The sequence below is a fragment of the Thamnophis sirtalis genome, unplaced genomic scaffold (genome assembly GCF_051295495.1).
Source record: "Thamnophis sirtalis isolate CommonGarterSnake01/CBP01778 unplaced genomic scaffold, rThaSir2_p1.2 scaffold_9, whole genome shotgun sequence".
Classification (NCBI taxonomy): Eukaryota; Metazoa; Chordata; class Lepidosauria; order Squamata; family Natricidae; genus Thamnophis; species Thamnophis sirtalis.
The window spans coordinates 62,520,583-62,545,339 of record NW_028261389.1 but is presented as its reverse complement, the minus strand read 5'-3'; the positions used below and the strand labels follow the sequence as shown (position 1 = coordinate 62,545,339).

General features: G+C 36.1%; 1 protein-coding gene across 4 annotated transcripts in view; it reads right to left on the bottom strand.

The window, feature by feature from the left end:
• Positions 1-24,757, bottom strand: part of MAPK12 (mitogen-activated protein kinase 12) — a 40,934-nt gene that overhangs the window by 2,648 nt on the left and 13,529 nt on the right. For 3 of the 4 annotated variants that reach the window (XR_015697618.1, XR_015697619.1, XR_015697620.1), the window contains exons 4-12: positions 21,373-21,484; positions 18,826-18,855; positions 18,086-18,133; positions 14,605-14,719; positions 13,940-14,011; positions 12,891-12,970; positions 10,925-11,003; positions 10,398-10,571; positions 8,883-9,285 (exon numbers count right to left, since the gene is read on the bottom strand). Coding sequence is in view for 1 of the 4 variants with exons in the window: in XM_014054790.2 (XP_013910265.1) it covers positions 9,215-9,285; positions 10,398-10,571; positions 10,925-11,003; positions 12,891-12,970; positions 13,940-14,011; positions 14,605-14,719; positions 18,086-18,133; positions 18,826-18,855; positions 21,373-21,484 (781 nt within the window). In the remaining 3 variants the exon portion in view is untranslated. Of the gene's footprint in view, positions 1-7,543; positions 9,286-10,397; positions 10,572-10,924; positions 11,004-12,890; positions 12,971-13,939; positions 14,012-14,604; positions 14,720-18,085; positions 18,134-18,825; positions 18,856-21,372; positions 21,485-24,757 lie in introns of those variants that run through there. The other variant, XM_014054790.2, reaches the window with a different exon arrangement.

Below are 24,757 nucleotides of genomic sequence, written 5' to 3'. Positions count from 1 at the left end.
TTGCAACACCAGGTGCATTCTTCAACCCGCTGAACCCTAAATCTGGATCGGGGGAAAAGTTCTCCCTTTTACAGAATATATTCTTGCAAAATAAAAAAAAAACCATATGGTGCTCTTATTCTTTAAAAAGAGGAATCATTTCATGTGATCAGCCCAGATCCAGGAAGATACAGAGCTAATTTTCACATCAAATCAGTTTTCTTATGTGCAAGGCTGACATAATTTGCACTCCTTCTTAAATTTGTTCATTTTTCCCTAGAAAGTCTGACCCAGAGTTTGAGAACCTCTGATTTAGAGAGTTTTTTTCATGTTTAATATAAAGTATTCACAGAGTTGGGTTACAGGTAGTCATTGACTTATGAACACAATTCAGACCAAAATTTCTGTTGCTAAGAGAAACATTTAAGTGATTTTAGCTCCACTTTACGACCTTTCTTGCCCAAATTGTTAAGTGAATCACTGCAGTTTTTAAGTTAGTAACACTGTTGTTAAGTGAAACTGGCTTCCCTATTGACTTTGCTTGCAAGGGTTTGAAAGGTGATCACATGACCCAGGACAATGCAACTGTTATAAACATGAGTCAGTTGCCAAGTGTCTAAATTTTGAACATGGGCATGCTGCAACCGTCATGTTTGAAAAGCTGTCTAAAGTTTTTTCAGTGCCCTTTTGTAAATTTGAACAGTCAATAAATGAATCATTGTAAATCGAGGACTATCTATTCCTAATTCTGTCGTTATCTTACAGTTCAGCTAGCTTATCCTTGCCTGTGACATACCCTTGATCTGGCAAGATCAAGCTTTGAAATTAATTTTGCTTTTGCATGGAAATATTGAGGTAGTGTGAGGCTGCATCTCAGGGAGGTTCTCAAGTCTAAAATGAATGTGAGGGAATGGCTTGCAATTGGGGGAACTTGGATTTATTTTATTTTTTGTTGATTTCTATGTTTTTTTACAGCTTTTGTTTTTTATTATTGTTTGTGATCTGTCCATTGCCTTGAAGTCACTGGAGATAAAAACAGTGAAAAAACAGCTCGTAAACAGATAGACAGGCAGACAAATGAATGCTGATTACTGGAAGGTTTTCCTTCCCTCCTTTTCCAATGTAAAGAGAATGATGTGCCCCAAATCTACTGCTGATCGCATAATTGTAAAAACAGAAACTTTTTACATGTTCTTTCCATGAATTCTTAACTGTTTAGTTTTGAAACAAGTTAAACCCTTTTCTTTGCCATATTTTATTTGGTACTTCTACTGGAAAAGTTAAAAAAAAAACACAACAGTATTTAATTTTGAAAGAGCCATCACATTAAATCTTGCAATTCAACCCAGCATATTTAATTATTTTTAATCCCACTTTTTCATTTCCTTCACTTTTTTCACATAATAAAATTATTATTAGTTTGTTGATTTTTTAAAATAAAATTAATTCCTAGATATTAGAAGGATTTCCTTTCTATGGCTCTATTTAAAATACGTTATCTCATTTAATATTTTAGGAAAGGTATGGAAAAACATGAATTGTGACTCATGAAAAATGACTGGCACTTCTACAAATTATTTCAAATCTATCTTAATATCCTTAGCTGTATTACTAGAATTTGCAATAGATATCACCTGCAAACAAATAGTCACCAATTAAGAATGGTTACAGTTCTTAATTATCTTTAACATGAATTTGTATGTTACTGAACTAAAACTGTTGCCTATTACTAAAAATGGTAGATGGTGTAGCCCTTCCTAGAGCTAAAACTTTGCAGGCTATATATTAAAATCAGGCAGCTTTCACTGAAAGAATTGCACAGCTTTGATGGTTTATCAGCTCAAGCAACAAGAATGCCGTCTGGAGCCTTAAATTGTTTATCTTTAATATAAAGCAATATATTTCTGAAATACCTGGATATTTAGAGAAAATAGGAGGCTGTCTTTCTGGGAGATGCATCTGATCACACCCTTTTCATCCAACATGTTTGAGTTGACCCCTGATTTTCCACCGTGAAGATATATAGATGGAAAGCCATTGTTCCATGTACAGTACAGCACTCGTAGGTTGCTGGTTTTTTGTTTGTACATTAAAGCTATTGAAATAAATTGTTTGGATTTGGGTTCCTTTCCTCACATCTGTAATGCAAAATTTAAATTAGGGCATATAATCTTGCTCAAGGAAATGACATGTAAATTGCTTCATGTTTTTTAAATCCTAAGCAGGCTGGTTTCAATAGGATAAGATAAAGAAATTTCAATAATAAAAATAATAATTATCTACAATGTCATGATCAAGTTGCCAAAATTATGCATTGTTAACTTTGCCAGAAGTTTGGGTTTGAATGCAACAAAAATTACTGGGGACACCAAGTTGATAAAGTTCTTGAAAACAAACAGGTCAAGATCTTGTGGGATCCAAACAGACAGACATCTGGCCCACAAGGCAGCTGACATCACTACTGTGGGGGAAAAAAGTCTGGTTCATTGATATTGCAATATCAGGTCATGCACGATTTGAAGCGAAACAACTAGAAAAAAATAACAAAATATCATGATGTGCAAATTGAAGTTAAGCGATTGTGGAGGAAGAAATCAATGGTTGTACCAATAGTTATAGGAGCCCTTGGAGCAATACCCAAAGGGTTGCCTAGATGCATGAAAATTTTGAACTCATATTAGACTTGAATATTCTGACTTTGCAACAACAACAAAAACACCTTACTCGGAACTGCCTATAATACTCAGCTGCTACCTTAATAGCTTTTAGGTTGTTAGGACTTAAACTGTTAAGTTTTTATCAGTCCCAGACTGTGAATTGAATAATAAATTTTAAATGGGTAGTAAAAAAATAACACACCTAGTGTGAGTTGAGAAATGAGAGTGTTTCCCTATCATTACAATAAAATGCATTCTGTTTTTTTCTCAGATGTAGTAAAAGTAGTTTATTTCAAGAGTTATTTCTATCAATTTTCATAAATTTTCAAGCCTGTATCTTTCTTCTTCTTTAAGTAAATAGCTCTAAAACAATCTATCTCCCATCAGTGATTATATTTCTGTTTTTATTAATTGAGTAGCAGCCATACTCTTACTTTCACACACTTTCTTTGAGCACATCCTACTATAAAAAGTTGCTGGGAAAATTTTCCATTAACAATAAGCATGCCTCTGCTAAATCTTATTTCGCACTGTGCAAACACCATAATAAAGATACGCTTATCTAATCAAAAGCTGTTGCTGTGGAGATGTAATAGCCCAAGGATTCCCTTCAATGTCATTTTGAGCTGTTAAATACAGGATAAACATAAATTCATATATACAATCCTGAAAACTGGTTGTGATGTCTTTCCATAACCACTAGGTGGCTAGCTATAATTCTTAAACAGACTTCATCTATAATGGAGGAACATCAAGAGTTTTCGCACTCTTGGCTACTATCAGCCACAGAAATGGGTATGTTTCTATCTCCCAACCTAATCAACTGGAAGATGTTTTGTTAAAGGTGCATGCAGTTATAAGCAAAACACAACAGGGAGTCCTCGACTTACAACCACAACTGACCCCAAAATTTGTTGCCAAATGAGACAGTTAAGTGAATTTTGCCCCATTTTACGATCTTACTTGCTACAGTTGTTAAGTCAACCAGTGCAGTTATTAAATTAATAACACGGTTGTTAAGTGAATCTTCCCCATTGACTTTGTCAAGTCGCAAAAGGTGATCACATGATCCCGGGACACTGCAACTGTCATAAATATGAACCAGTTGCCAAGTCTCTGAATTTTGATCGTGTGACCATGGGGCTGCTGCAACAGTTGTAAGTCACTTTTTTTTCAGTGCCGTTGAAACTTTGGTCACTAAATGAACTTTAATGAATGGATTTCTTAAAATATTGGCTGTTTTGCAGGCATAAATGGGAGACTGGAAGAACCCTGGATGCCTACTTTAATTAAAAAACACAAAGATGCTGCCTCCTTTCAAATTGCAATTGACCTGAATCGTTTTAAATGGGCACAGCTTTGAAAGGCATTTTGTTGTGGCCTGTTGGCTGCCGGCCCCTCCAGCAGCTGAATCAGAGGAGGCGCGTGTGTGAGTCAGGGTCAGCATCAAGGCAACCTGGGAGCTCTGAGGGGGAAGAGGGAATGGAGCTGGCAGAGAACGAGACTGTCAGTCTCTATCTTGCATGCTTACTATTGGCTGCCCTAATAACGTGTGTGTGTGTGTGTGTGTCATGGTATTTGGAAGGGGATATGTGCTGATGGAACGATCTCAGAAAAGGGAGTTTTGTTCTCACCATCTTCTACGTATACTGATGGTTCGTATTTAGGTTTGGTCAAGGCCAACTGTCTCTGCATACCTGCTAAATGAGGCCACCTGAAGATGCGCCCCACATGACACCTTTGGGAGTTGGAGATTGGACATTGGTTCTTGGTAATTGGGGGCAGGGATCTGGGTAAACGTTTGATATGTACAAGTTCACGCTTTCTTGCTTCAGATCTTTGCGTCATTTTCACTGTTTTCATTTCATATCCAGTAAAAGTATATTTTCTCTAATTAAATGGAGTTGGGGGTTTTCTTTCTTGGATGTTGAATGAGGCATGCCTGACCATCTGTCAGATGAAGTCAACAACCCCAGTCTGGAGGTGGTTGATGAAGAAAAGGAACAGCTGGGTCCAGTGCCTGACACACAGCTGCACAGAAGGCAGAGAGTAGTGGAAAGCTGTGGGCCAATCCTGGGGAAGGAAGAGCCACTGCTGCTAGCAAGGCTCTTGGTATAAGGGGGGGGGGGGGAGAGATGAAGAGGTGTGGCAAGCAACTATTCATCTTCTGGCCAGCCAGACTTGTTAGCCTGCGAGGGAAAGCTTTTTGCCGGGGCTGCCGGCATTCCCAATAAAGGAATCTTTTGAGTTCACGTCAGGGGGGGTTGTCGTGTTTGGGGATCACAATGTGTTCAAAACACATTGATGTTAGTATTAAAAAGGCCCTCCTTGTGACCATAAGTGACAAGGATTTCAAATTAGAAAAATACCCAGAACACTTTTGAACCCTTTCACATAATTCACGATATAGTATTACTGTCCTTACAAGTATCTGTTTTTATACACAAGGTATAACTGAATACTTGTATCATGATTTATGGATATAGGTGTTTGATCTGTGAAATGTATTGTGTTTTTTTAAACTGCACAGAAGGGATACTCAAGGTGAAGAAAATATTATTATTATTATTATAGCGGATTTCATAGTCATACCGGTATGTACCTATTTTTCAGAGTATAAGACGCACCGGAGCATAACACACACCAAGGTTTTGAAGAGGCAAATTAAAACAAAAAGTAGGTAGGTAAATAGAGGGGGAGAGAGAAAGAGAAAGAAATACAGTAGGTAGGTAGGGAGAGAGAGTAGTTAGGTAGGTAGATAATGGGATAGAGAGAGATGAGAGAGAGAGATACAGTAGGTAGGTAGGGAGAGAGAGTGTGTGTAGGTAGGTAGGTAGATGTTTCCAGGTGTATTTATCCATATGCTGGAGAAGGAAATCACTGACAATCTGCAGCACCTAAGACTTTGTTTCTGCTGGCACAGCACTTGATCAATGTAATTCTCATCAATCAGTTAAAGAGCTTTCCAAAAGGAAAAAAAGTTTTTACACTTTGCAAACCTCCCAAAAAACAGACCATTTTTCATGAAAACGGCCCCGTTTTTTTTAAAGGCATGAATAGCCTTGGGGGGGCTTGCAGAGTGCTCCTGGAGGAGGGGGGCAAAAACAAGCAAAAAATGGCCCATTTTTCACAAAAATGGGACCATTTTTTTTGTAAAGAAAAAATACATGCATAGTCTTATGGAGGTTTATAGCTGCTGGGGTGGGGTGGGGGCAAAAAATGGCCCATTTTTTGTTCATTTCTGCCCTCCCCAGCCCCCAGGAGCTCTCTGAAAGCCTCCATAAGGGTATGCACGGGCATTTTGGTGAGGGGGGTGGGGCTCCGGGAGGCAAAAAAATGCTGTATTCGATGTATAAGACGCACCGAGATTTCCAGCCTCTTTTCTGAGGAAAAAAGGTGTGTCTTATACTCCGAAAAATACGGTATTTAAAAATATGCTGTAGGTATAGGCAGTCATCGACTAACGGCCACAATTGAACACAAAATTTCTATTGTTAAGCAAGACAGTTGAATTTTGCCCCATTTTATCACTTTTTTTTTGCCATAGTTATTAAGTTAGTAATATGGTTAAATGAATCTGGCTTCCACATTAACTTTGCTGGTCATGTCCCCGGGGCACTGCAACCAACACAAATATGAGCCAGTTGATAAACATCCAAATTTTGATCATGTGATCAAAATATGCGGCAACAGTCAGGTGAAAAATGGTCATATAACTTCAAATGGTCACTAAAGGAATGGCGTAAGTCAAGGACTACCTGTACAAAACTTTCAAGACATGTATCAAAATGATTGAAAAATAGTAAATCCCCAAAAAGCTAACATACCAAAACAATTGAATGAGTTATTCTTCATCAAGATTAGATGAAGGATAAAAACCTGTTTTATTTCAGTCTCATCAGCTTTGTCCTTGAAAGGAACCAGTGACAAGAATAGGATTTCCAGGCCTACGTATTAATAGTGGGGGCTAGATGGAACCATTACTTCATGTGCTTATAAACTAGCATGTGGCCATTTATGCACCCAGAAGGGTTATCCTGCAAAAAAACATATCTACATGAAAGTGTCCTTCATCAAGTTATCTTACTCCTAGCACATCATCCTTCAATATTTGATTCCACAAATAAATTGTACCTTTTATGAAGATGTACTGGAAGTAAGTCCACAAGCCATGTTGGAAATATTTTCCAGAGTTAAGCAAATAGTTAACTAGATTGGATACAAAAGGATAGATGGTTACCTGAAGGAAGGCAAGCAAAACAAGTGAGGTCTTTGATCTATCATCTTCTCTAAATCTTCAAAGGACAGTTAGGAATGAAAATTATTTTGAGAAAAAGAAATCATCCTTGCATTAATATAGACCTAGCAAGTTTTCTTCAGACAACTATACTTTCTGGCTGAATATTAAGTTACTGGAAGCACATGAAGTCTGCCCATTTTCTTCACACTTAAAAACAGCCAACTTGGGTACAACAACCATAATAGATCACACTCTTTTATTCTGTATCCCCAATAGATAAATTCACCTTAGACAGTCTAACCTTATAGAATTTTAGGCTGCATAAATCCTGACAACCGCTAGATGTCAGTACAAGAAATCCAGAAAATCTCAACTTGATTCTTCCATTTAGATGATGTTCCCTAAATGAACACTGGATATTGCCTTTCAGTTTGAACTACTGATGGTAACCTGATAGAACTGTGCTGCAATTTGGAATTTTATTGCAAAAAAGATACAGGAACTCTTTGAAGAAGCTGCCTCTTTTGGTTGTTGTGATTAATTGAACAAAAAAGAGTGGTTTCTTTTGTATCCTGGCAGCTGTTTCCACCTGATTTTAATAGCAATTAATATTTGTCTTTTAAAAAATTGCTAGCCTTACGAAAAACTGCTCAGAACAGAGAAGAAAAACATTACTGTTATTTATTGAAGTTGGAGGTAGACAAAGCATTGCGAAGAATTTACAATACATTCAATTTACAACACACTTGTATTTACATTTAATTTTAAAAGAAAATAGTTACTGTTTTTTTATTCCTGAGTTTCTCAGCATCAACAGAATTGATAAGTAAAAGGAATGGCATGCTATATTTCCAACTCAATAGTCATATTTATGAAGGTTTATTTTCACCAGAGAGATGGATTATTTCATTAATCATTAACCATTTTTCATACATGTTTTTTAAAGGCGCATATTCACAGTTACAGAAGGTTGAGTTTGGGATTCTAGATTTCTTTCATTGAAAGAACCCTGCACAGAAAAGCAAATATGCAAAAAGAAAGCAGTGAATTTAGATAACATTCAGCAAACAGACATGGTAGGAAACAAACAGATTGTATGTTTTGCATGTTAAAAAAGTCCCTTTTTAAATTAGTGTATAAAATTTCAAGCAACACAACTAGGAATTATTACTAAATTAAATCCTTGGATTATCTGTGCCAGTCACAACAGGAAATACTGAACAAGAGAATCTGACTTAATCAAAATGTAATCTACTCTCTGAAGAGTTGGTCGAGGGGCTTTGGACCACTGTAAGATACAGGAACTTGACTGTAAATTTCCCATGTTCATAGGTCCATATTGCTAGCTATGACTCTACAAAACTGATGCTCAATATGCACATTATGAGTTATTTTCCAATTTAGTGTAAACGTAGTGAAAACAAATTGCTGTATTTTTCAAATGATTTTTTTTAAGTACAAGAAATTATGAGCACATAACCTATATACTAGGAAATCTATAAACTAGGAGGAAGAGAAGGGACTGCAGAATTGTTTCTAGAGATGCTCATGTAGCAGAATGAAACATTCACATAATCATATAATCTCATTTATAAAGGCACTAGCTTCAAAGCAAATATTCAAAATATAGATAACTGATTTTCAACAAGTGTGCATGGTCTCAATATATATGCAGTCCTCAACTTATGATCATTTAATGATGATTCGAAGTTACAACAGCCTTGGAAAAAGCAATTTACAATCCGTACTGTCACGTATGATTGTCACTTCATCCCTGCAATCATGTGATTGCAATTGGGCTGCTTGGCAACTGGCTCACATTGTTCTCATGGTTGCAGCATCCTGCAGTCATGTAATCACAATTTGTGACTTTTTTGTCAATTTCTGACAAAAAATGCCCATTGAGAAAGCTGGATTTGCTTACTGATCATGTGATTCATTTAAGAATTGTGTTGATTCACTTAATGATGGCTGTAAAAATTATCATAAAATCAGATTCAACTTACAATCACAATGATTTATGATGGAAATTCTGTTCCCAATTGTGGTCGTAAATCAAGGAATACCTTGAAAAATATCATAATAGAGGTGGTAAACATATCAATATCCATCTTGGGGGGGAAAGTTTTGTTTCTATAAGAGAATTAAGGTTACAGAGGGACTGCTGTAATTTACGATATAAAAAAATTCAGCACAATGGCTTCAAAATTCATATTAAAATTGTTACATCTAATTTATAAAAGATTTGTACAATTATATACATATATACATTTACATAAATTTAACATTTACAATCTCTTTTCTTTACTCTGTTTTTAAACAAACCCACAACTTGATGTTATACTACCGTTTCTTTTGACTCAGGCAATTGCAATGGCTTAAAGTTTACAACTTCTTTATATGTGATACCTGGAAAAGTTAAAGAAACATAAAAATATTCACGTTAGATTCAGAATTTTTAAATATATATATCAAAATTTATTAAGATGGTGCAATAATCCAGATTTGGGAGAAGGAGGAAAGTCATCTGGAGCTTGGTGCAGGCAAGCATATCACATTTGTTCACTAATTTTTTCCCCCCTGAGATCTCATAAGTGTGTTAATAAGTGTATCAATCAATGTCATCAATAGCTTACAGTTTGAGGTCTCCCATTTAGCTATATATGAATTTTTAAAACACAATTTATTACATTCAATTCTAAAATGCCAGCAGCAATAAATTAACCTCACTATATATAACATCTTGAATTTTGTAAATTTGAATTGGCCCAATTAAGGTTTAGCTATACACAGAGGGTAGCTTTTCCAATTATATATTTCAGGTATTTTAAGCATCCAATGACTAGAAACCAAAAGGGTGCAGTTCCTCTCCTCTTCCTTCACCGATTCTCAGAAAAAGAGCCAGTTTTATCTTACTACAATACTTTAAAAGCCACCTGATACACAAAGTAGTTGATGATCTTCATGGCATGGAAGTATATTGTTTAAGATTCTGAAAGAATTTAGCCACTTTAATGACCATGAGTATCTGATTAAAAAACACATTAAAAAATCTCCCTAATGAATTCCCTTAATGCAAAATTTACAGAATGCTGTCAGCAAATATTTTTCCCTCATGATAAGGGCAGTTTTAGTAATTATTATTAAATTTATACCATGCCATTTCTGCTTATAGAAGCTTTCATAACTATTTTCATTTCTTCTTGCTATTCTCTCATTTCTTGCCCATCCATGTATATTGAAGTCTATTGCAGAACTGAGCGTAGAAAAGACATTTGAGTAAGAGTTTGTAAAATTAATTGGGAGAGAGGGAATAATATATATCAAAGAGACAGAAGAGAACAGCAAGGACAAAGAAGTATTTCTATGTGTCTTACTTAATGCAGCAGATTCTTCAGTTCCCCTGATTATATTTTAATTAAAATGTTTAAAAATCTATTTGAAGAATGTAGATAAGGTTTCCTACACCAATCTCATTGTCATTAGAAGACTGCTATTCAACACAACAATTCTAAACATACACTTCCATTCATCCAGGGGCAGATCCATGTTGTCAAAAGTGTCATCATATTTCTCTGCTTTGTTTTCCTCTTCAGGATCATGAACTGTTTCAAAATAAGAATGTGCCAAAGCTTCACTTGCTGTTATTCTCTTCTCTGGGTCTAACACCAACATTTTTTCCAAAAGATTTACAGCTGGATAAACAAATCAGAAAGGAGGTTTAAGGACAAATTTTCTGGAAATAGATCAAGCATGTACTTAATATTTTGTGTAAGTTCTACATCTTCTGGAGATCACGTAGCTCAAAGAACTTTAGTTGATAATAAAATGTATCTAGCAGAAAAAGCTGACCTTTATTAAAACGAGCTAATCTGACAATTATGAATAAATTATTGAGAAAAGAATTCTACAATGAAATTTTCACAGGGCACACAAAAAAATCTTGGAAGTTTATTTTATGTAAGAGGATAGAAGATAAATCAGCCTGTTTACTATCCTGATACTGCATAATTTTCTAATATACTACATCCATCAATATTTAACTTACCTGAAGGGTTTGCATTTTTCAAAATGGCAGCAAAATCTTTTTTCTCTACTTGTGGAAGGTTTTTGATATAATTTTTTGCCTTAAAATAAATAGACACAAAGATTACTGGATATTAATTGTTTATTAATTCAGGAAATGAATCAGAGAAAAAGAAATTGTATGCCATCAAACTGGGTTTTATTCCTGGTGAATATATGGGAAAAAATGCACTTGTAGAATACAAATTATATACAAATTCACTTTGGATGCAAAGTTCCTAAATTCATACACAATTTGCCCACTTTCAATTTATAATTATTGTCCAATTCTAGCAGGCAGTGCTCATTTGTTTCTTAGCCGAGGGAGCCAGCATTGTCTGAAGACACTTCCGTGGTCATGTGGCCAGCATGACTATACACTGAGGTGTACAGGACACTGCTATCTTCTCACCAAAGTGGTACCTATTTATTTACATTTTGCATACTTTCAAACTGCTAGGTGGGCAGGAGATGGTAGAAGTAATGGGAGCTCACCCTGTCACATGGCACTCAGATCTCAAATCCAGGTTGTCAGTTCAGTTCAGTTCAGTTCAGTTTATTGTATTTGTATGCTGCCCTTTCCCCCCGAAGGGGGACTCAGGGCGGCTCACAACTCGAACTGGGGAAGGGGGATACAGACAAAATTTAAAAAAACAAACATAACAATATATAATTTAAAAACTCACAACAGTCATACCATTCGAGACGGGGGCAACAGCTCTTTAGCCCCAGGCCTGTCGGAACAGCCAGGTTTTGAGGGCTTTGCGGAAGGCCTGGAGGGTGGTGAGGGTTCGAATCTCCACGGGGAGTTCGTTCCAGAGGGTCGGAGCAGCCACAGAGAAGGCTCTCCTCCAGGTAGTCGCCAGTCGACACTGGCCGGCGGATGGAATTCGGAGGAGGCCTAATCTGTGGGATCTAATAGGTCTAGTGGAGGTAATTGGCAGCAGGCGGTCTCTCAAGTACCCAGGTCCAATACCATGACAAGTTTTGCAGCTGACAAGTTCAGAGTTTTTAACCGCTGAGCCATTGCATTCCCTACCTATATCTATATACACATAAAGTCAGCTCCTGTGTTAATATTCTGAGCTGCCTATAATAAATGAATTAAAATTGGGCAGAAATTGTTGATCCCCACATTCAAACTTCTCTCTGCAAACAGGACTGAAACAGATAACCTGTCTTTCAAGGATATTAGAGCTTTTGATTGGCTTATTACAGAAAAGCTTATCACGTGATCTTAATTCTATCCCTCTGTTTATGTAGCCTAGAACTGTGTTGGCTTTTTTGGCAGCTGCTGCACACTGCTGGCTCATATTTAAATGGTTGCCCACTAGGACTCCAAGATCCCTTTCACAGTTACTACTGTTGAGCAAAGTACCACCTATACTGTACCTGTGCATTTTGTTTTTCTTGCCTAAATGTAGAACCTTACTCTTTTCACCATTGAATTACATTTTATTAGATAGTAACCAATGTTCAAGTTTGTCAAGAGCCTTCTGTATCTTTAGCTTATCTTCTGGAGTGTTGGCTATTCCTGCCAGCTTGGTGTCATCTGCAAATTTGATGAGTTCCCCATTTATTCCCTCATCCAAATCATTGATGAAGATGTTGAAGAGTACTGGGCCCAAAACAGAGCCTTGGGTACTCCACTGCATACTTCCCTCCATGTAGATGCAGATCCATTGAGGACTACACGTTGAGTGCGGTTGGTCAGCCAGTTATGAATCCATCTGGTGGTGATGCTGTCTAACCCACATTCTTCTACTTTATCTAGTAGTAGGTTATGGTCTACCTTATCAAATGCCTTATTAGTTTCTAACCAGATTTCCTTTGTTTGCTGTTTTCTGTGCTGTGTTAAAGGGAAAAAAAAAGAACTAGTACATTTAAGTACCACAGAACCATCTATTTCTGAACCTGCTCATGTAAATTTGGTAAAAGCAGCAACTTACATCTTGGCTTTGTAGTTTCTGAACAAAATCCTGAGTTGGTGTGCCTGTAACTTTCATAATTTCTGTAAGCTGGTCCAAATCTGAATGTCAAAGTCAGGAATCAAATATTCAGTTAGCATGTTATTTAAAAAATGATATAATTAATCTGATTTTCTTACTGGTGAAATCAAAGCATATAACATATACTTCATATACTTTTTCATAATTACCAGCAGTTGGCTAGGAATTGACAACTAAAAGGATACTCCTCAAATATTCATTAATGGATCATCTTCACTTTTGTTTTTTTTAACTACACTTTTGTTCACCTCAAGTGTTTTCAGGTGTAACAATTTGTAAAAGCTTTCATACCTATATTAAAATTTTAGATTTCTTTTTGTTAAATTAGTATCAAAGATCTCATCTTCCAAATTTTGAAGAAAGAAAGCTATGTTTGTCTTTAAACACTGATTCTTCATAACTCATTTTGAGCCTCTAAAAATGTTCATGACATTAAAAAAAAAGATTAACTCAAAGGTTAGCTACATCAACGCATATAAAATAAACTAAAATACAATCTGATATGCCAAATATTAGAACCAAAAATGTGACTTTCAACCAGCATTTAATTATATTTAATTTAATTAAAATAGAGCCCTGGTGGAGCAGTGATTAAAATGCAGTATTGTAGGCAAATTCTGCCATAGCCTGGAGTTCGATCCTGATGTGGCTAGAGCCTTCCACCCTTTCAAGATTGGTAAAATGAGGACTCAAGATTGTTGTGTGAAATATGCAAATAATGCTTCTTCATTGTAAATTGCCCAGAGAGTGCTGTAAAGTGCCATTGGGCGGCATATAAGCCTAAATGCTATTGCTATGAGTTGTGTTGAATTATTAAACTTGCAACTTTCTGGCAAAGCTACAGACCTCCAAAACTGGCTTGATGCTTGCAAGTTAATACCTCAACTGATCATTTTTCACTTGACGTGATTATGAAGTAACTTACTTTGATTCCCAAATTTTTGCATATTTTTCCAAATTAGCATGAAGCATTCATCAAGAAAGGATACGATCATTGCCCTTGAAAAGCGGCCTTCCAGTTACCATCTCAGCCATTATACACCCCACCGACCAGATATCCACTGAAACACAGAAAATGCACCCATTAAATTGGTGTGAGCAGCATCTAAATTCAGCTCATGAATCAAGAAAAAAACCTTCAAAAAGAAAGCAACAACACAGAATCAGTGTTTTGTGATTTGTAACTGAAAATGTGTGTTCTATTTCTGCAATTTCAATAGTTCAATGAATGCTTTTTTAGAACGTTGATGGTCTGAACTATATGCATCTTCTTTGTTTCAAAGTTTCTTTTGAAGGGTCACTGTTAAGAAGGGTTGAATAGGAAAACCAGATAAGTGTAGTCAGACATTGCAGAAAACCAAGAATTTCAGAAGCCTACCTGATGTCCTGCAGATGACTAGAACTAAAATGTTTCCCTCTAAAAATGTTATAGAAATTAATGTGCAAACAGCTATACCATCTATTCAATTCTTAGCAATTTTATTCAATGTCTCTGCAAATAAAACAACAGAGTTTTTTGATTGGTCTACAAAGAGATTGCAGCAGTTTTTGTAAAGCTGCCACTCTTTTGCAGTAGAAGTGATGAAATTATATAATCAGTGGTTACAGAAACCCCAACGCAGAAAAAACAGTTTCTACCAAATACAAAAATTACCTGTTTGTGTATAATGCATCCAATTAAGTATAACTTCTGGGGCTCGATACCACCTAGTAACCACATAGCCAGTCATCTCACTATCTGTATGTCTTGCCAGCCCAAAATCTAAAATCTGTTTTACAGGAACAAAATATAATCAATTTTCATTTCTAGAATTGTCATAAAAACCTTGAATTGGAATGAGATTTGTTCATGTTAGAAAATATCCCTAAACATTTCCCTAAAAATATAAATCTATTCCCTTGAGAATAGTTAAAAAAGATGCCTAACAGGCACTGCTAATACACTTATTTCTCATATCCGTATATATTCTCATTACCTCCATTCAATTTACAATGTTATCCAAATAATTGATTGCAATGAAATGATACCCTTATTTTAGAGGAATGCAAATTGTTATTTGGATTGTGTAGCCTTGTACATATTAAACAGCATTTTTGCAAGTAAAAGATAAGAATCTCAAAGGCCTATTCATTACATGCTATTTATTCAAGCATCATAAACACAAGTTTGACATATTACATTGTTCCTGACAGTAGTAAGTGGAAATCCCAGTTCACAGGAATTATTTTTTACTTATATAATCATAAAGGCAGAAAACTGAAACAACATGAATTTGGTTTATTATTCATATATTCACAGCTACCGTTGCGTTGAGCTTACTTTAGGCCATGACAATGTAGCTGGCAGAAACAAATTTTCTTCCCCCATTATCAGCTACTCCAAAATGCCACGTAAAGGGTCAAAACCTTCTGGCTCCAAGCATTACACAGGGTTCAGGGTTACTATGCCCAAAGTGGATGGAAATACAATTTGAAAATCAATCTCACTACTCATTACTGCATGTACCAATATGTGGATCCAACTGAATGCAATTATTTTTTTTAAATTAAATTGTTATGATTTTAAAAGTGAAAAAAAATATGAAATAAAGCACTTAATCCTCCACTTATAACCACAACTGGACCTGAAATCTTGTTGCTTGAGATACCATGTGACTATTTTGTTCACTGACTGCAGTCCTGGTTCTCCCACTTGCAGCTGTGGGTCATTAAGCAGACTGCTGGGGTTTGGGCTTCCAGTGGAGGGGAGAGGGCCCAGGCCAAGGAGAATGATCACCAGAATGCTGGGGTTTGCTAGTGTTTTTGCCAGATTTGACGACCATTCCTCCAGTGTGTGGAAGGATTTTTCCTCCCTGCATAAAGGGGAAGGAAGGTCCCTCTGCACACTAGGGGAATGGACCTCAAATCCAACATATCCTCCATTTACAAACTTCCCTCTCTGATTCCCTTATTGACTTTCTGGGTGTTAGCCACAAACAACCACAACACACATCCAGAGTTTGAGTTAACTACTTTATTATGTTCTGTCTATAATATAGGAATCCCCTCAATCTAGCAGCCTACTCTTGGGAACCATTAGATAAGGCTCCAAGGAATTTAGGAAGGGTTGACCTTAAGCCCTTTTGCGGCCGTGCAGTAATTCCAGGCTAGCTCTGAGCTTGATCTCTTGCCCTGCCAGGTTGGGTGCTTCCCAACACTGCGGAAGCTGGCAAAGGAAACTGTAAATGGCAATCACAATTTCAGGACATTTGGCAACTGGTTGTAAATGTGAACAGGTTGCCAAGTGCTCAAAATGCAGTCATGTGATGGGAGAGCAGCGTGACATTTTCTTATGGCAGGAAGCACTTTATGATCTCTAAAGCACCCATTTCAAGGCTTTAATGACTGACAGACATTAAATAACTGGCCATAAATTGTGAACTACCTGTAATTGCTTTCTTATATTACAGTTGCAATTTAACAGTTGGCAGGTAAGAAGCTTTGCATACTTTCAGAGGATTTTGCTGCAAGATTTTCATGAAAATACCCTACATCTAACCCTCTGTTTTCTGTTGGAATGTTTTTTTAAAAAACAGTGTATCTGTTTAAGCACACCTATGATGCTCTAACAAAGTTTAAGCGATTTATGTTGCCTTAATGTGCTGTCCTAGGGATTATTGCTTGTGAGAAACATTGTCTGTTTGCCATGAATTCAAACAAATCCTGAACTCAATAACCAGCTATGGTGTCAGGTCCAGCGAGCCCACAGGCCCAAATTGCCATTTTGGGGGGTGGGTGGGTGGAGCTATGGGAGCTGCCAAGAATAGTGCTTATCAGCTGGGGATCTCCCTCCTCCACAGGCAATCCAGCTGAGAACTCTCCATAACTCTTCATGACTGACTGCCGGGTGGTTTCCACTGAGAACATTCCATAACTGATAACTGACTGAGAACAATCCATGACTGATTCCTGGGTGATTTTCACTCTGGGTCACGAGGTGATGGGTGTGTGCGTGCGCAGGGGTTGGGTTTAGCCTAAATACCAAATAAAGTATAAAAGGTGGTGGGGAGCACTGGATGTCAGTTCTGATAATTTATTCATCGCCTTAGTGCTTTGTTGGTCAGTTTGTGTTGCAGGATATAAACTACATTTTTCAAACCATCTCTGTGTTTGGCTGTTTTTCTTAACCCTTCAGACCCTGACATATGGTTGTTGTCAGAGTGCACAGTGTGATTATGTGAGACAACCCAGGAGCAAATACATGAAACAGGTTTGTGTTTAAATAGTGGTTTTATCTACAAAGAATATACTTTAGTCAGACCTCAAACAAACAGCAATCAGCAATTACAGTATGGAAGCGCACACACAGAGATACACCGCAACAGGGCCACTTCTTATTACAGGTTCTTAAAGTGATATTTGCCCAAACACCTTGCTGACTCATTCCCAGTATTACATCATTCTAGCAGCTGGTCAGCTCTTAAATCATTACCCTGACAGTTGTAACATAAACCCAAACTGAACATCACACTGAACTGCTTGTAGCTTCAGCTATACATACTAATAATAGTAACTCAAAAATAATTTAATTTAAGAAGCTTTTTACATGAACCCCATCAACAGAGTCTTTATTAAGAGGCTCAATTGTCTAAATGAAAGCTTTACAAAGTGAAAAGCCCTAGAGTGTCTACTCAGCATTTTATTCCCATTACCCCCAATCTAGGAGTGCATACTATGTTTCCAGCTTGTATCTTATTTTCCAGTTTAATTAAAGATACCTTTTGAAAAAGACAAATGGTCTTTTGTAAAAGACAAAGACTTGATTCTGCTGTCTTCTTACAAAACAATGGGATTAAATTCAATAATTATCTATGAAAACATTCAAGCTTAAGCTTCTGGAGAAATGTTAATAAACTTCTTTTACAAGCAATCATCCTTACATAGTGTGCAATGTTGCAGAATCTACCCTTAGTCAGGAAATCTGCAGTTAATCTAGGCACACAGACATTAACAGTCTATTACTTCACACAATAGTGCTACAGACTGCAACCTGTTCTCATTTTTAAAATGTTTTTTTGGATTAGTTATATCTGACATAATTCCAGATTCCCCTGTATTTACTTTTGAAAAAGCCACTAGAGCATTCAATTTCTTACCTTCAACTCACAGTCTTCATTAACCGCTAGGTTTCCAGGTTTTAAATCCTATAAAGATGTTTAAAACAAGAAATATAAAACTGAGTTCATTTGTAATTGGATTTATTTCAAAGGCAGACTTTTTTTTAGTTGTTCAAGACAAACAATGGCCCAGAATGCAAATGTGCCGATGTGTTGCCAAATATGAATATAAGAAATGAAACTCAAGGGATCAGAAGCTTCTCTGGCAGTGACTGAACAATTTCAGAAACCAAGGGAGCAAGCAAAGTATTACAAAAAATCCAAAGTCAATCAAGTTTGTGCATGTGAATCACTATAACATTTCCACTGAGCAAAATGAAAATATTACAATATTGGAAACATCCTGATCTCCTTGTAATCAATCACAAAGGAAACTTGTACTATTCATCACATTTATAATGAATTGGAAATAGTTATTGTAATAATTCCTGAAGGATAGTTTAATTTACATTTAAGCTGTGACTTTGCAAATAGTACAACAAAGAACCCAAGGAATACATTATCAAGTTCTCATTAAAACAGCAAAGAATTTTTCAAAGTAGCCTTGTAGGTATCAATAATTAAAATTGTACAATAAATGTTATCTTTCTTTGTATATTTCAGTATAAAACTTCAGTGTAAAATTTAAAAGCATTATATATGGATATGTGATTGAAGAGAATCCTTCTACAAGAATATATAAACATATCAAAAAGGAAAGCTTGAAGTTTTTTACTTACTCTATGAATTATGCCAGATGAATGGATATACTGTGGAAAGAAAGAAACACTATTTTACTCAGGCAATTAGGCAATGGCAAAAACAATCCATGGGGAACCATTGTGATGCAAGTAGTCATCACAATGACACTTCATCTTGATCTGACTTTCCTTTCTTTGGTTTTAAAAAAGGTCTTCTACTAAGCGAAACACCAGGCTGTAATTTTGTCTATATTTACAGATATGCCTCTGGGCCCCACAAAACCTCTTTACAGTTCTTAAGAATAAAAAAATATATATTTGGTGTCTTCAAAGAGGCATTTTGCATGGATACCCATCTGTTAATGGAGAAAGGTAATCTGAGGCAATAATGAGCATCTTGCAAGATTAGAGTATGAAACTGCCTCGTCTGTTTGCTTTCTCAAAAATGCTATTTTGCGATCTGAATGCCCCCACTCTAACATTTGTTATGTGAATGGGCAAGAGTTCAGAGGAAGCATTTTGTCAGTGTTCATGACAAGGTTTTGAAATTAAAATGGGTCTTTCAATTCAAAAAACCCTACCTCCTGTACTTTAGCTGTGTGTTTATGGAAGTTGCAATCCAACAAACCTAGAAATCAATCTTTAAGTTGTCAGAAACCAAGTATCTAGATTGAGAAACATGAATGGAAAATTCAGAATTCTTTTATCAAACCAGGCACTGTTAACTGGAGGATTATTTCTTTGCTGCAGACCAACGTTTCATCTTACCTACAGTACATAAGTAGGAAACCAGTCTTTCAAACTATGGCTCAAGACCAATTGTGTGCCATTCTTCTCTGCAAGCACTAAACTTCCAGATAAAATGAATTTGCAAAACAGAGTTTGGATGGTGCTTTTGCACACCACAGCTCTACTTGGGTTCTATTTCTGTCCTTGTTTTACTTCAACAGATGGCATTGCCATCAGTATGGGATTCTCAGATTAGAGCCTTCAGGCATTTTAATCTTAGCTTTCTTGTTCTTGAAACCTTAACATGAGCCCTTACATTTGCACAACATATTCACAGTATATTTTGTGTAGAAGAAATTGATTATTAGTAGTCCTACAAGTAGGAAAAGATCATTATGGAAATATTCTTAGGTAAGCAAAGCTTCCTAAGAAGCTAACAGGGAACAGGGAAAAGCAATGATTTCAGCTGGAAATTCTGTAATGGGGTGATGAATGTGATGGATTAGGGACTGGGGAGGCAGATTCAAGATCCGCCTGAGCCATGAAAGCTAACAGGGTGATTTAGAATCACTCTTGCAATTCAATATATCTCACAGGAATGTTATGGAAGGATAAATGCTCTCTATCGGTATCCTCAAACTTCTAAAGGAAAGATAGGAAATCAATCAAATAAATATATGAAACCATTCTTAATCTTGTGACAGTACAACAACATCAAATATACATTCTTTTTCAAAAAGGTTGTTTTCATTTCTTGTTGACATAACAGGCAGTTTAAACAAACATGAAAAACAGCCAGGTGTTGTTTCTCAGCAAACACCAAATACAATATTTAGGCCTTTCCACTCTCCCTATACCTGGGCCAGATTTGCACATTGCAAATGAGATGGCTTTCTTGCTTAAAAGAACCAGAGCACTACACAAGGCCCAAGGTAATCAAAGGCCATTGTTGTTTTCCTTGCTTGATTTGCCGTAAATTCAACAATGCCAAGGCCTAAACCTGACAATAAATTTCCATTCCATTCTCATTCCATTCTCCACACCATTCTACTCTACTGTATCCCTATACATCATCTCTATCCCTGCTCTATCCTTTCTCCTTCCCTCAGCAAGTAAAGGGAGAGATAATTTACTATTAAGTCGAAATTTAGAAGATATTTGATTGCTGCCAAATAAGTCAGGATGTTTTTAAAAAATTATAACATATTTTAAAGGAGGCTTATAGAACTTGGGATATTTTAGGATCAAAACCGTAACTCCAGCTTTAGACAAGTCATGAAGCAGTTTTTTATTTGCTAGGATTCCTCATTTTCCTGCACAGTATGAATAAGGTTCATAAGTAAATGGACTAAACAGAATCTTCACACTTACCTTCAAATTAATTAAATTTGGGACTAAGAGAAGTTAGAAGGGATTTGTGCAAATAATCAAAGTTTATAAACTTAAAAGGATTTAAAATCCAAATCCTGATAAAGAGAAAAGTTCACCAATGAAAATGTAACATAAGAATCAAAATTCCTTCAGAGTAAGGATTTGTAAAAACACATTCTAATTTCAAACTCCATCTGTCAATGAATATGTAATTTTATACCACATTGAAGCACACCATGAAGTGGATTAGAAACTTGCACGAGGAAGTTCTATATATATATATAGTTTCTGAAGTGGTTTGCCAGGACTCAAAATAACAGCTCCAAAGTTAACTGGCTGGCATTGTGCCTAAGGCAGGACTAGAACTCATAGCCTCCTGGTTTCTAGCATGATGTCTTAACTACTACTAATCATAGGAAAGGATATATTGTGACTCAAGAAAATGATGACAAAAACCAACAAGCAATTTAAAGAAAAATCTCTAACCTTTAGACCCTTTAACATCTGGTAAACCAGGAACTGGATCCTATCTTCAGTTAGTTTCTCATGCTTCATTATTTTACTTAAGTCTGTTCCCATAAATGGCATGACAAGGTAGCTAAAATGAAAAGGCAAAGAAACATGAACTAAACCAAATTACATTGTCTAAGTGTAATATTGTATAGCAACTTAACATGTAAAAACATGCCAGATTATGAATATTTCAGTTAGAAGATATCAGGACGATATTTAACAAAAAAAACCAAATAAATCTATCTATCTATTAAATCTATTAAATATGAACATTAAATTGGAATACAGGTAGTTCTCAACTTACAATGAAACTTGAGCCCAAATTTTTAATTGCTAAGTAAGATAGTTGCTAACTGAATTTTGTCACAATTGTAAAGTGAATCACTGTAATTGTTAAGTTAGTAACATGGTTGTTAAATGAATTTGGCTTCCCCATTGACTTTGCTTGTCAGAAAGTTGCAAAAGGTGAGCACATGACCTGGGACACTGCAACCCTCATAAATACATGCCAGCTGCCAATCAATCAAATTTTAATCACGTGACTATGGGATGCTGCAATGGTTGCAAGTGTGAAAAATGGTCATGTCACCCCCCCCCCCGTAACTAAACAAATGGTTGTAAGTCAGGAATTATCTATATAATAAAAAGGCCAATGTAAAAAGATGTGCCTTGAAACCTTTCCTAAAATTCCAGGGAACTGGTGGCGCAAAACTCTTTTCTACAATGTATTATCTAGGTTGAGAGCAAGATAGAATTTACTTTGGATTATAAAATAACATGTAAAAATTGATCTTATTTTCCAGTAAGCATTATGTTATATAAAGGCTTTCCATTCTTTTTTTTTAACTGAACATCAAAAATGGTTTAGGCTTTAGAACAATAAATGTTGATTGATAACACTATCTGCAGTTGGCACAGTTTTATACTAGTACCTAAAATTGGACTGAGCTAGATGATGTAGGTTGCCAAAGCTACTCTTTTGATTCCTCCATCATCTAGCTGCTTCAGCTGAAATAGATTTATCAAGAAGGCAAACCAGAAATGAGGATGAGTGGAGACAACTGAGAATCTCATATACATACAGATAGAGCAGTTCTTCCAGCCCACATTTCCAACATAAAATACATGAATCTGGTCTATGTCAGGATTTTAAAAAAATATTTATTTATTGAACCAATTTAAATAGCCACCTATCTCACAAACAAGTAACTTTGGACAGTGTACAACAGGGTTAAAAAAGTTAATACATTTTTTATTAAAATAAAGATAAAACAAAGTAACATATGAAAGTTGTTAGTTTATTGAAGCCAGCCAGGCAGAAAAGCAAATTAAACAAGGCCTGATTTGTTTTCTTCCTTTCCTTCAATTAATATATAAATTTTGGAGAGAGTATCAAAGCAAATCACGAATTAACTATGACCTGTGGTTCAGCAATATCCAAAACTAAAACTAATCAGGCTTCATAAACCAAGAAGCATGGTAGCTTTTCTGTGGTGTGTTACACAGCATAATAAATTCCAAAACAATCATATTACATTGTGACATGTTTTTTATATGCAAGGCCAATATCTGTATAAACCAGGGAAAGATGCCATCTCTTCAATGTTGACTCTTAATGAACATATAGATTTTCTCCAGGAAAATGTTGATCATAAGCATAAGGACATAAAGCTGAACTACACAGTTTAGCTTATGTTGAGTGACCTAATTTTTTTTAAAGCAGGACTAATTCTTGGGATCGGGATCTACAGGACCATAGACAACAATAGATACTTCTTAGAGGCAGACAATGTAAGTCATTTCCATATTGCTATCAAGAAAGTCAATGGGAGATTATCTCATTGCCTGTCAATAGGATTTTTAATGTTGTAAGCTGCCCAGAGTCACCATGTGTGAATTGGGTAACCATATAATACAATAATAATACAATAGCAGACCTTGGAGGTCTTCTAGTCCAACCCCCTGCCTAGGCAGGAAACCCTATACCATTTCAGACAAATGGCTATCCAACATCTTCTTAAAGACTTCCAGTGCTGGGGCATTCACAACTTCTGGAGGCAAGTTCTTCCACTGATTAATTGTTCTGTCAAGAAATTTATCCTCAGTTCTAAATTGCTTCTCTCCTTGATTAGTTTCCACCCATTGTTTCTTGTTCTATCCTCAGGTGCCTTAAGGAATAGTTTGACTCCCTCTTCTTTGTGGCAACCCCTGAGATATTGGAACACTGTTATCATGTCTCCCCTATTCCTTCTTTTCATTAAACTAGACATACCCAGTTCCTGCAACCATTCTTCATGTTTTAGTCTCCAGTCCCCTAATCATCTTTGTTGCTCTTCTCTGCACTTTTTTTAGAATCTCCAAATCTTTTCTACATTGTGGCGACCAAAACTGAATGCAGTATTCCAAGTATGTCCTTACCAAGGCATTATAAAGTGGTATTAACACTTCATGTGATCTTAATTCTATCCCTCTATTTATGTAGCCTAGAACTGTGTTGGCTTTTTTGGCAGCTGCTGCACACTGCTGGCTCCTATTTAAATGGTTGTCCACTAGGACTCCAAGATCCCTCTCAGTTACTACTATTGAGCAAGGTACCACCTATACTGTACCTGTGCATTTTGTTTTTCTTGCCTAAATGTAGAACCTTACTCTTTTCACCACTGAATGTCATTTTATTAGATAGTGCCTAAGTTTGTCAAGATCCTTCTGTATCTTAAGCCTATCTTCTGGAGTGTTGGCTATATAAATGTCTTAAATAATCAATCAATCAAAGGAGAGGCACAAATGTGTGTTGTTAAGCCCAAGACTGATAAAATGATGAAGACTCTTAACAATTGGTGGTTGTTTTTTTTTTGAAGATTGTAATGTAAGTTACTTGGAAGGACCAAGGCTTGGGGGCTTTGGAACAGAACAGATGATGTGAGAAGCTTTGGCACCTGGAGAAATATTATCTTGCTTGCCTAAGTAATAAAATATTATTAATGCTTAATTAGAAGTTCTACTAAATTAAATTAAATCCACTTAAACCTTTAAAAATGTCTAAGGTAGTCCAATTATACCCTCCTATCTATTATTTAAATTCAAAGGGAAACAATGAAATTTGCAAAAAAAAAAATCCCACATAAAAAGGGAGGAGAAAAAAGCAGGTACTTTTCAGCTTCTGGGAACTGCATTTAGTGCAAAGGAAAAAGCAGAGCTTTCTGATTAAAATAAAAACAAAAACAGGATAAACAAAGAACCAGGCCTGGAGTGCTGACAATTGTTGAATAATGAAAACACTGATGTGTGCTTTCCTCCATGATTTTATTATGGCTAATGTGCCACAGCTTATGAATATTGCAAAGCTGCCGAATAGCTT